Source organism: Leuresthes tenuis, unplaced genomic scaffold (genome assembly GCF_036924035.1).
Source record: "Leuresthes tenuis unplaced genomic scaffold, fLeuTen1.0.hap1 SCAF_3, whole genome shotgun sequence".
Lineage (NCBI taxonomy): Eukaryota > Metazoa > Chordata > Actinopteri > Atheriniformes > Atherinopsidae > Leuresthes > Leuresthes tenuis.
In genome coordinates, this window is record NW_027325357.1 from 1,535,730 (window position 1) to 1,549,127 (window position 13,398).

Below are 13,398 nucleotides of genomic sequence, written 5' to 3' on the forward strand. Positions count from 1 at the left end.
AAGAGCTCGCAGATGCTGCCGGTTATAGACGGAGACTAAAGCCAAATGCCCTGCCGACAATTATTCTGCATAAAGAGACTAAACGTTCTGGGGAAACCAGTGAAGTCCGCAGAACAAAAACAAAAATGGCGGCCGACGAGTGAAACATTATTTTCCAATTTACCAAACTAAGATATTTTGAGAGATTTCAACATCGTTTTTATAAAGCTGGTACAAACGGGGTTCCGTTTAACACATTTTACACTCTTTACTTCGATTAGTTCAAGTAAACTTAGATAAATCTGTAAAACCTGGTTTGTTTTACCACAAAGTGTCACCCCAACCTGTGGGAAAAGCATTGATTCGCATTATTACTACTCCAAGGAAGTGGAATAAAAACCAATGAAGCATTTTTCCTTTTCTTTTTCTCAGTGTGGAAGTTAAGGGGTTAAAAAATATTGTACATACCGTTGAATCATATAGGTTAGAGCAAAATTAGAGGGCAGGATGTTATTTCCTGAAAATACGGAGCATAAAATGACACAAAAGTACAAAGAAACACCAAAAAACTAGACTGTAAATCACAACAGCCCTTCTCAGTCTGAGCTTATTCAGCTGCACAGTTTCTATGTTAACATGTAAATGGAAAAGAAGAATTAAATCTAGTTTAAATACATTTGATTTGGAAAAGAAATCCCAGAATAAAAGAAAACGTCTGAACACCGTTTGACAGTTTCTGTTATTTTTATTCAAATAATATTCTGACTTTTTGGGAATAGATGAAGTATTATTGAACTGAGTATAAATCTGTTTGGTAAAAGGAAAGTAAAAGCAGGTTAAAACAGGTTTCCGTCTGACTGAAGCTGCCGATTGTGTGCAGGAGTAACAGAAAGTCCTGTCCGCTGATGATATAAAACCTCATTTCCTCCCAGTTCTCTGCATAATTTATTTACTTTATCAGAAGAATGAGGAGTAATGAGTCTTGTGTAATAAACTGCATGTTGACTATGAATTCTGGGAGCTTCAGCCTTCCTCTGCGTTAGAATTAGAGCTGAACTTTTAAGCCTCACAGATCAAAGGCTAATTGAAGGAGTTTCTTTGGGGGGATTTGCAACGTTAAGAGTTTTTCAGCAATTTTTTCTGAAGAATGGAATTTAATTTCTGCCGGCCATCAGGGAAGCCGTTAATGGGCAGAGATCAAACAACCCCTGAACTCTTACTGGTCTCATGTAATTACTGTGACCAGCTTCACTCCTGCCTGCATCAAACTCATTTCAGCAAACTGGCTTTTCCATCATCTCCCACATTAATAATTATCCCTGATTAGTTTTTACAAACCTTTTCTTTACTTGGCATCTAACTGGAAATAATAACATTCTGTAACAAAGACCAAAGAAAGGTCCCTCAGATTAAATGTATTCAGCAGGGCTGAGACACCTGCATGACTGGGTTTATAAGGACTGATTTTAAGCCACGACGAGAGTCTAAATGAGTCCATAAAAGTCTGAAAGGAGAGAGTCTGAGTGCTAAAGGGTTGAATCTGAAAGAGCAGAGAGTTCAACCTGATCCAAGTTTGAATAAGGAGTCAGAGACTCTGAAGGGATTGAGTTCTGGTCAAAGCAAGAGTGCAAAGGAGGAGAAGATTGGGTCAAGATTTAGTGTGAAAGAAGCAAAAGACTCAGAATCTGAGCAGCTCAGAGTCCTGAAGGGGTCAAATCTGAGATGGGACGAAACTTCCTGAAGAAGGCGAGACCAAAGGAGCTTATTCCATGTGTTAAAGACCGAAACTTTGTCCAAAACAGACATGATGTGAATCCAGCTGGGTTCAAAGCAGTTTCTGTGCAACAAAGAGTTGAAATAATAATGGTTTCAGTCTGAAGCTTCAGTCCAGAACTCAAGAGAATCAAAATTATTAAGAAAACTGTTCCCAGAACACAGCAGCTCCAAGAGTCCGTCGGCAAAGAAAGTTCGAGATCAAGTGGTTGAAAAAGTGTTGAATCGATCAGTGGAGATCAGGCCTGAAGCCGAAGGGACTTCCTGTTTGTTTGGGCTCCTTTGGACTGGTTTGCTGCTGCAGCTCAATCTGAGTTTGGATGAACATCCCATTTCCTGTTTTCTTGTTCCCTGAATCAAATGTTGCATTAAAGGAAGCTTTAAGTTCTGCTTTGGTCGGAGTCTCAGTTGAGGATCTGCTTCTGGTTACTGGATGCTGACACCATCTCCACATGAATGTGGTCCGTGACTCATCTGTGGTGTTTCCCCTCCTTCCCTTCAGATCCCTCAGATCAGCTATGCATCCACCGCCCCGGAGCTCAGCGACGACCGGCGCTACGACTTCTTCTCGCGGGTGGTCCCCCCGGACAGCTTCCAGGCCCAGGCCATGGTGGACATCGTCAAGGCCATGGGCTGGAACTACGTCTCCACGGTGGCCTCAGAGGGCAGCTACGGCGAGAAGGGGGTGGACGCCTTCATGCAGCTCTCCAGAGAAGCAGGTAAGAACTCAGACGTTTTCTCCTCCGAACTCTGCTGGAACACCGTCTCAGATTTAATCTTGTGGTCATTTTCTCAGCCTTTTCCTGTTGGTTCTGCTGATTAATCGGCGTCCAATGATGCAGGCTGAGGCGGCTGCTGGTAGTGATGCACCTGTTGCCATGACAATGCTGACATCTGACCATTTCAGAGGAGACGTCTGAGCAAACGTGTTTTTTTTAAATGTTTTTAAAGGTTCTCACTGAATGAAAGGCAAGGCGAGTTTATTTTATAGAACAATTCAACGACAAGGGGATTCAAAGTGCTTTACAGAGACATTAAAACAGAAGAAATAAAAAGCAGGATTTAAAATTTAAGCAAAAGAAAGAAATAAGAACAATAGATAAAATCAAGAGTTGAAATATGAAACTCAAGCTTATTCAAAAGCAGCTGAAAATAGATAGAACTGGACTTAAATCCTGAGAGTTTCAGCTGATCTGAGGCTTTCTGGGAGTTTGTTCCAGACATGTGGAGCATAGAAGCTGAATGCAGCTTCTCCAGGTCTGGTTCTGACTCTGGGAACTGATAAAGAACCGGATCCAGATGACCTGAGGGGTCTGGAAGGTTCATAGTGGGTCAGGAGGTCACTGATGCATTTTGGACCATTCAGAGCTTTATAGACCAGCATCAGAACTCACTTTCTGCTGCTAACATCCATCATAAGGCAGCAGCAAACCATGATTTAGGTCATCGATTATTCAACTGATACCTTTGCAATAATAAATATTAAAAAGAGAAATATTTACATTATGAATCAGCTTTTAGCCCCAATCAGGGCTGGTGATGTGGCCAAAAAACACATTTATCTACAAATTATCTCCAAATGCGCTTTTAATGAGTCTCACATCCATGAGTTCAACATATTCCACCTTTTCTTATTATCATCATCATTAGGGGAGATTGTTCCAGTGAAGGTTTGTAACCACTAATCGATCTAATTTTATTAGTTTGGCATCTTTCAAACAACAGATTCACGAGTGACTGAGAACAAGTTAAAGAAAATGTGAACTTTAAAGTTTCTGATTCTGAAATATTGTACAAAGAACCGCTAAAACACCACAAAGCTAAAGATAAGTCACAAAAGCATGAAAGAAAGAATTAAAAACAAATGATGAGACACTGTTAACACGTTTTATTTGAATATGTCTAATAGAAATGGAACCCCTCCCAGGTGATTAAAGTGTGATCCAATCAGTCAAAACTCACACCATCAGCTCTGATCTGAGGGGAGACAGAATTATTAGCTCATGTGAGAATAAAATAATAAAAAAGAAGCTCATCACAGAACAAAAAGAAGCTTCTTCTGACACAGAATCTGCCAGAAGAGTCTGTTCCAGGGCCTGAAATTTACTTTATAAATGGGGGGGGGGTGCAAACCTCAGATTAATACGTAGCTTTAATTTGCTACAGCAGCATCTGCTCTTCCAGCTACAGTTTCAGAGAGTTTGTGGTCCAGAACCTGACATGTGAGTCGCTTTTTGTTCCCGATGTTGGTGGATTCGTATTAATGAAAACTCAGGACCTCTCTGACAGCTTGGTGCCTCTCTGACAGTCTCCTCTCATTAATGAAGCTACCATAGCTTGGCGTTTCTGTGTTAAGCTTTCTGAAAGCGGGACTCTCCTCATGAACTTAACCAGATGAGTAAATTTTGTATTGGCCACTTTGTTTTCTGCAATAAGGAGGCAGGTTTTAGACGCTCCTTCGTTTCCTCTTCACACAGAAACTGTGCCTCCTCAATAGCTTCAGCTATGTTTTAATCTGCCTCGCGTTTTTGTTTTAACAGCTGCTGAGTGAGAAACATTATATTACATTACATTACATTAAATTATATTACGTTATATTACATTATATTATATTATATTACATTATATTATATTATATTATATTATATTATATTATATTATATTACATTATATTATATTTATATTATATTACATTACATTAAATTATATTACCTTATATTATATTACATTATATTATATTATATTATATTATATTATATTATATTACATTATATTATATTTATATTATATTACATTACATTAAATTATATTACGTTATATTACATTATATTATATTATATTATATTGTATTTTATTATATTATATTATATTATATTATATTATATTATATTATTTTACATTACATTACATTACATTACATTACATTATATTGTATTTATATTTATATTTATATTTATATTTATATTTATATTTATATTTATATTTATATTTATATTATATTACATTATATTATATTACATTACATTAAATTATATTACGTTATATTACATCATATTATATTATATTATATTACATTATATTATATTATATTATGTTATATTATATTATATTGTATTATATTACATCACATTGAATTATATTATGTTATATTACATTATATTATATTACATTACATAAAATTATATTACGTTATATTATATTATATTATATTATATTATATTATATTATATTAAATACTGATTATATTATGTGGGATACCTGCAGTAAATTTCAGGCCCTGCTGTTCATCAGTGCGAACGGGAGCAGCTAATAAAGAATTCTGCTGCTTTTAATGAACAAACAGATTCTGAGTAACACGACGGATCTAAAACCACTGCACTGATCATGTTTCCAAGACTAAAAACAGGCTGAAAGCATTTCAGCTCTGAACGTGCAGCAGATCAAACTGTCGAGTCACAGGAGCTTGAAAGGAATTAATTAGGGCGCACAGTGCTGCTGATTGCTCTCACAATAATCTCGGTGACATTTGCAGCAATCTGATGACTCTTCACAGCTCACCAGTTAGGATCGTCCTGACATTTATGTGCTGGAGTTTTTAAGGGATTATGAAAGGACACGGCGCTGCCAGGCAGCAGCGAGGACGCCCGCAGATCTCCTAACTGTTCCAACACCAAACACTTACCCAGTATTTCCACATGGATAAGCCCCGGATCATTGATCTGTGGCAGCTTTTGAACAGCAACTGGATGAAGTGAACTTCACAGCAGTCCCACAGTGTTTCCCGAGCAGAGTTCTTTATCTGTGCACCAGGTTCCTTTTGAAGCGGCGTTCAGGGAAATCTTCCACCTCTGTGTCCCGCAGCGTCTCAATGGAAATGTCACATTAACCAATGAACTGACAGATCAGACGTCATAGCAACAACAGCAGCTGAAAACTTTCCACGGATGACTCAGTCTGTGGAATTAGTTTAAAGATTCATCTGTGCATTAAAAGATCTTTCAGCTTTCATAGTTTTACGTCCTAAAACACCGCCTGACGTCATATTCCTGAGCTCGAACACGTCGCTAAAGCTAACGTTAGATAACCCTTACTTGGCTCCTCCCTTTGGTTTGTTTATTCCCAACAGTTTGAGTCTGATTTCCAGACTGTGAATGATGCTCAGAGGTGGAAACGTTCAGCCTCTAACGTCTTCTAACAAACAAACATCACATGAACATTAGGGCTGTAGCGATAAGCTAATGTCACGATACGATACCCGGCATTCAGCCAACAATTCGATACGATTTAATAGACATCATTTTCTGAAAGGTATTAAAGGGACAGTGTGATTTGAGATGAATCGTCTCTGATTGGACGGTGGTCCGACCTTTGAACCAGAAGGACAACGGAAACAAACAAAAGAGTCTTCAGCGTACGCAGACTCATGTTTATGTTGTGAATATTACATCATCAACCTGCTTGTTTTACTTGCTAAATACCATAAACACAAATCCAAATTCTTTAATCACAAACCATCTTTTTTATTTCTGACAAGGAGCTCAAACAATAAATTACAACAATCCTACGTTCTATAGACAGAAAAACCATCAAAACCACTGAGTTATACACTTTATATAACATTTTTATGAACTAATTTATCACTTTTTGTATAATGTGACCCCCCCGGTATGTTTTATGTTTAATGTTCTGTGTTTTGACTAATTTTAACTTTTCAATAAAGCTTGCTTAAAAGAATAAATAAATCGATAATCGCGACTAAATAATCGATACTTTATCGGGAGACAAAATATCGATATATATCGCGATATTGATAAAATCGCTCAGCCCTAAGCTGGAGGTGGCTGTCAGCTTGCTGAAGAAAACCAGCCATTCCCTCATCTGCTACAGAACAGCTGGATTTCTGATGCAGCTGCAAAGCAGATGTGGAAAGAAAAGAAGGTGGAGGCTGAACTCAAAGAAAAGTGTCTGAGAACCACATAAAAGTACTTTGGTTACGAGTCTCCGGATTGTAACGTGTGACTTTTCATTAGTTTGCTATAAGTTTGCTACAAAATAAATAAATAAATAAATGAATCTATACTCGCGGCTGAAAAATCGGGAAACAAAATATTGATATATATATATCGCGGTATCAGTATAATTGGCCCTAATGAACATGCTAACGTGGTTAAAAGGTGCACCGAAGACAACCAGAAGCCCTGTTCCCTGCAGAGATCGGCATCTTTTAACAGAGGATGTTACAGGGATCTGAATTCAAAGCACGATGAGACACAGCAGAATGAGACCTGAGCTTTTCAAATTATTCTGTTCAAATACTCTCAGTCTCTAACGAGCAGGAACTCCTTCTCCTCTGCAACAAAGCGTCCAGATCAGTTTCTCTTCTTTTCTTAATATGCAACAAACAGCTGTTCTTGTTACCTGATTAGAAACATCTTTGGTAAAATCTCAGTAGTCCTTCCAGAACACTATTTTGAGGAAGAAAAGAAGAAGATCTGTGTAAATGTCCATGAACATCTGTCTCTTGTCTTTTAGGTGAGTAACATGCAGAGAACCTGACAGTAGAGACACAAAACTGAGCTTCTCCAAACTGATAATGCTTTTGGGAAGTGAATCGGATCCATTTTTATCAGCAAATCAGAGGTGCTGCTCTGTAAAACCATAAAATCCCATTTGAACTGTGTTAAAATAGGTCAAGTGACCTTCAGAACTGATGGAGAAAATGGAAAAAAATGCTCAAAAACCTCCTTTTTAATGATCCGTGTTCTCCAAAAGTTCAAACCGGAAATAAAGAAGGAGTTTAACCATATCTGGGAGATGAGAGGAGGGTGTTTCTTCTCAAAGCTCGATTTAACCAGAGATGGACGCCTTTTTGTCAGCATGTGAGCAGATTTGCTGTGGTTGGAAATGTGCAGTCGATGCTCCGACATGTCCGGAGCACTTCCTGTGCTGCAGCTGTCATTAAAAATAGATGAAAACATTCAGTATTTGCTCTGTTTCAGCAGGAGTCACTCATGTTAACTTCTTCCACATTCAGATGCACCTCAGTCAGGCTGAAGAGTGAAAAGCCGCCCTGTCTGAGTAATGAAAGCTGCTCTTAAACTAATTACAGAAGCACACCGGTGTGAACCCTGAAGTGCAGACGCCCCCTGCTCAGCTTTTCTGTTCCAAAGCTTCTTGACTTCAGAGTTTATCTCTGAATCAGCAGAGTTGGGAGGAAAAATGCTGCCAGATGTTTGCTTTCCATCCAGCTTGTTGCAGGCTGCCTGGGCCTCTTACTACCATCTGAAGGCAGCTCGCAGCGGGGGGGTGCGATGTCTCGCAGCTATTTGCTGCATGAAGCTCTTCAGTGAAGAGTTCTCGGGGAGATGGAGCCCACCTGCAGCAGCTGTTTGCTTTGGATTCAAATCACTCACATGAGCAGAAAGCTGCAGTCATCTGTGGCTTCAAACAAACAGAAATGCATCAAAACAAGCTGAAAATGATCAGATTTATCAGCTCGTGTAGGATTCTGCAGCAGGGCGAGGAAAAGCAACACTTTGGAGGCTGGACGAGGACACATTTTATCACATATGATCCAATGCATTATGCTGCTGCTGGGAAAAACAGGTCACGGCTTCAACTTGCTGTTTTTAAGCCCCCAAGATGTTGCTGAAGGAGTGTAAATATCTAACACAGACACTGCAAACAGATGATCCACGCCCTGATGTCGCCCGTCAGCTCGTGAACTGACATTCTGAAGCCTTAATATCAGCATCTGGCAGGTTTGGAGCTGCAGAGGAACGATGAAACGTCAGCTGTCAGCCTCTCTGCTGGAAGGCAGCGACTCGCACATCAGGCTGTTCTTTCTGGACTTCAGCTCTGTGTTTAATACCATCCATCCAGCCCTTATCTCCCCGGGTTGGGTCCATCCTTTTCATTCCACTCATTCCACCCTTTTCTCGCTCCGGGTGTTTAAAACCATGTCAGTAAACCTCCACAGCTGGTGGTGAAACCATCTGGGTCGTGGCCCTCTTTATGGGCTGACTACAGTCTGGGATAAACGGTGTTTCACCCACCTCCGACTCCCAGGATGTGTCCCGAGCCCCCTCCTAAACACGCTACTCACATGTGATTAATCTGTTGGGTTCCTGGGAAATCATTTTGTGCAGTTTTTTTAGAAGAGAGGTGGAAGAACTCATCTTCTGGTGTGATTCCTCACAGCCCTCCTCCACTCTGAGCTGCTGACCATAGCCCAGATACAGGCGTCTGTACAAATCTAATGACGTCACACAGGCCTCAAACAGAGCCAGCATCATGAAGAAGGCTCCCAAAAGCCTGTAGTTCATGAGCAGGCCGACGCAGGCTGGCCTCGGTGCTGCTGAGCTGGCTTCCTTTTATGAGAATGTGGAGTTACTATCCGGTAACTCATAATAAGACGCTCCAGATCACTTTAAAAGATTATAAGGAAGTCAGGCTGTTCTTTCTGGACTTCAGCTCTGTGTTTAATACCATCCATCCAGCCCTTATCTCCCCGGGTTGGGTCCATCCTTTTCATTCCACCCTTTTCTCTCTCCGGGTGTTCTGTAAACCTCCACAGCTGGTGGTGAAACCATCTGGGTGTATCTGGGTCGTGGCCCTCTTTATGAGCAGGCTACAGTCTGGGATAAACGGTGTTTCACCCACCTCCGACTCCCAGGATGTGTCCTGAGCCCCCTCCTAAACACGCTACTCACATGTGATTAATCTGTTGGGTTCCTGGGAAATCATTTTGTGCAGTTTTTTTAGAAGAGAGGTGGAAGAACTCATCTTCTGGTGTGATGCTAACAACCTGTGCTTCCTCACAGCCCTCCTCCACTCTGAGCTGCTGACCATAGCCCAGATACAGGCGTCTGTACAAATCTAATGACGTCACACAGGCCTCAAACACAGCCAGCATCATGAAGAAGGCTCACAAACGCCTGTAGTTCATGAGCAGGCCGACGCAGGCTGGCCTCGGTGCTGCTGAGCTGGCTTCCTTTTATGAGAATGTGGATTTTCTTCATCCGGTAACTCCTGATAAGACGCTCCAGATCATTTTAAAAGATTATAAGGAAGTCTGGCTGCTTGGAAGGAAACAGAAAGAAATGAGGGCTGGATCGGGACATTTCTGAGCAGAAACAACTCAAGTTATCTGTGCTGTTCAGACTCATCCTCCTTCGTTTCCTCCTAAATTACAGCTGCCTCACTCTGTTTATTTATGCATTCATTTGGCTGCACAGATATGAGGAGCATCACACAAGCTAATGCAGCGTCTAATTTGCTTATTTGATTACCTGGGAACCCTAGAAGGTATCAGTCAGTTGGTTATTAGCCTGTCTTGCTGCCGTGAACTCCAGACAGCAAGGATGTGGAAGAGGAGAGACGGCGGCGTGTTACCGTGGGAGTGATGGCCGATCTGAAGCTATTCAGGGTGAGATCAGTCAGCTGAAGGAACTGTCAGGTTCTGGGATGTGGCCCAAAGGCCACTCTGATGATCCCACCCACCACAACGTCCTCCTCTCACTCCACTTTCTACAGCTGGTCCAGCTAAGAACAAGCGTCTTAAAAAGAGGTCTGATGGCGTCCTGCGGGCTGCAGCTACAAGTCACAGCAACATGAATATTTCAGGAGTCTTCAAGTGAACTGCAGTGGATCTTTAAATTTTTAAGAAGTTGCAGTTTGTTGCTTTTGATGCACATCAAGTTATTTTCACAGTAAGATCAATGAACAAGAAACATCCTGCCTCTGGTTTGAGTTCAGCTCCACATTTATTTAGCGGATAAAATAAAAACCCCTTCTCTGTGAGCCAATAAAATGCCTGGTTCCAGAAACAGGAATCACAGCAATCACATGTCCAGAATTACGTTTTAGTCGATTATATAACCAGGAAATAAAAGACAAGTTGGTGTAGTTCGAATAATGGAAACCAAAGAGGAATTTCGATGTTTTTTTTAGCTGAAGTTGCATCTGGATACTGCTGCTGCAAGAATTAATGCTTTGAGAGCTGAAGAAGCCTCTGGATGAACACCTTCTGTTGCCACATCACTGTGTTGTACAGAGGATGGCCTCAAAGCACCGCTTCAGAGTTTGTTCAGCTTCCTGAGACCCCTTCTTTAGCGTCTGTATGGTCACAAGTTGTTGTTTTAACGGTGGGTGCACAGTTGGAGGTGAGGAGAACACAGATTACGGTCTGACTTTTCTAATGGAGGACAGGCAGAGGTATGTTTTTCTTTTATCTTTTATGTTTTCATAGAATCCATCTTTTTATTTTCCCTGATGGAGCAGTTGGAAAACTTGTGACAAAGCTGGGAGTAAAGCAGAGAGTGAGATGTGGCTGAAAACCTCCAGAGAACGCCATGAATCCATCTGGATGTTGTGTTTGTTGCCTGGCAACGAGCTGATGACATCACCCAGTGTTATGTTATATAGTCTAGTAAGACTGCCACCTTCCATGTGGGTGACCTGGGTTCTAATCCTCCAGGGGTCCTGCCCTCCCTGCTCACCAGCGTAAGTCGCTTTGGATAAAAGCGTCTTATCTGACCCCATTTTGTCCAACTTTTCACTTTTGAACTCTGCTGACTGTCGGTTAGAGTTGAGCATGGAAATAAATTCACGTCGTGTTCATTTGAAGGTATTTTCTGGAGTTCCAGTCCTCAGAGTACTGATGGAAACTGGCTGCTGGTGGCAGTGAGAAGAGATTTAATCAACTTTTTAAGGTGGTGTGCTCACATTTAAAAATCCTGTTGCTTTGGCTGTAAAAAGTGTTGTGGAAGATGTTTTGTATGAAGGTGTGAGACGATGCTGTGATGAAAGCTTCCTACGGGTCTGTCAGACCGGGTTCAGGTCATCACGAGGATGACTCACCAGCACAGCTGCAGCGAATCGTGACTCTTCTGAGTCGAGCTGCTGGAGAGAGAAACACCAGATCTCATTAATTTACCTTTAGAGGAGTGTTGAAGAAGCTCAGAGCGTGTGTTCAGTCCTCGTTAACTGCAGCACTTCTGCAAATTAACCTCAGAACCAACCTGCAGCAGGTAAACTGGGACGGTGCAGCCAGACTGCCTCCAAAAGCACGAAACGGAAACATCCTCACAGATCCCAGAGCTTCCAAAGACACCGTCTGTCAGGCTGTTTTCAGACGAGCTCTATAAAAACAGGCGTTTTCATTGGATGGGATCTAAAGACGTGTTCCTGACAGAGCTTTGGTGTCTAAAGGCTGAGATTCAGATGTGTCGGAGTAACAACTGGAAATGAGGACGTAATGATCCGTCTCTGTGGGGCGTTTAAACTAAACGACACAAAGTGAGTTTAATGTTGAGCCTGAACTCCGAGTTTTCAGTGTTTTACTTTCAGATCAACATGATTCTCTTCAGTTTCAGGTCACACCGTCCGTCTCCATCCTTTCTTCCATCATTCGACCTGTGAACTCGTTGGTAACCGGAGCTAAAATCAGAACTTTGCACCAGAACCTCCCGTCTTATGAACCAAGTGTCAGCTGTCAGAATCGCCCATTTTCTGCAGCGGCGGCGCTTATTTGGCCCGTTTTCCGTTCTGATCAGGATGGATTGAAGCGTTTTTATCCACGTCTCCGCTGGAATAAACGAGGTCTGTCGCAGGGTTCGTGACTGATGGCTCACAGGCGGCTTCACGCCGGAGGATTGACCATCGAGCCGAAACGAAGCGGATGCTCTTAAACAATCGCTCTGCGTCAGCTGGGTCTCAAGGCCAAACAGGAGATACGAGAGCAGACAACCTTAAAAATCAGCCCAAATTCTGTCCTCCAGCTTAAGTTCTGAGCCAGATGAGCGGAACGGAGATGAAGGGAATTAAAACGCTGCGTTTCATGGTAAAAGCGCGTCCTGTTTGGCCTGTAAATCTGATTCAGAACCTGCGGGGAACTCCATAAAATCCTGTTTTTGTCTCACAATCATCGCTGCTTCATTCACTTTTTGTCCCCCAGCATTTCCACCGTTTGAAACGACGCCGTAAAGGAAGTGCAGAAATTAAGTTTGATCATCTGACAAAATCAATAAGTGATGAAATGATGCTGGTGTCAAGGACTTCTCGGGTTTTTTCCCATCTGAGTACATTAAAACATTAAAAAGACCCCGAGACATGCAGACGCAGAGAATAAGCTCATTTATCAGCTCTTATTCCTCTCTGACACCGCAGTCATAACACCACATATTAGTCTATCCATCACCCTGACACTCAGCACGCTGCTGCCTCGGAAATGCTCTCTGCTCTGATCAAACCCAGCTTTAGCTGATTCCAGGAAAACGTTTCAGACGCTGGAAACGCCCGAGAGCTGCGAACTCAAGCTGTCAGACTGCTGCTTCACGCACATTCAGAACAGGTTAAAGCGCTGCCGCTCGGCTGAGGTTGGCTGGCGAAGCTGCGCCGTAAAGATGGAGCGCAACCAGGTTTTATGATGTCTTCTAGCTTCTTAAAAGGGACATTTTCTGTCATTTCTCACAACAAAATGGCTGCTGTCCGGAGGAAAAGCTTCACTAAGAAGCTTCTTGCTTTGGGTGCAGTTCTGTTCTGCAGCAAAGTTTCACCCAAACTGAGCCACCAGCTGCTAATTGGCTTCTGAGGCGCTGCTTAAAGCTGAAGCTTTAGGTCACCAACCCTCCTTTGTGCAGGTCC

At 41.8% G+C, this 13,398-nt stretch overlaps 1 protein-coding gene across 2 annotated transcripts in view; it reads left to right on the top strand.

The window, feature by feature from the left end:
* The window catches only part of grm7 (glutamate metabotropic receptor 7), a 244,652-nt gene that overhangs the window by 71,492 nt on the left and 159,762 nt on the right, over positions 1-13,398 (top strand). For both annotated transcript variants that reach the window (XM_072381382.1, XM_072381381.1), the window contains exon 2: positions 2,255-2,471. In XM_072381382.1, coding sequence (XP_072237483.1) covers positions 2,255-2,471 — 217 coding nt within the window. The remainder of the gene's footprint in view (positions 1-2,254; positions 2,472-13,398) is intronic.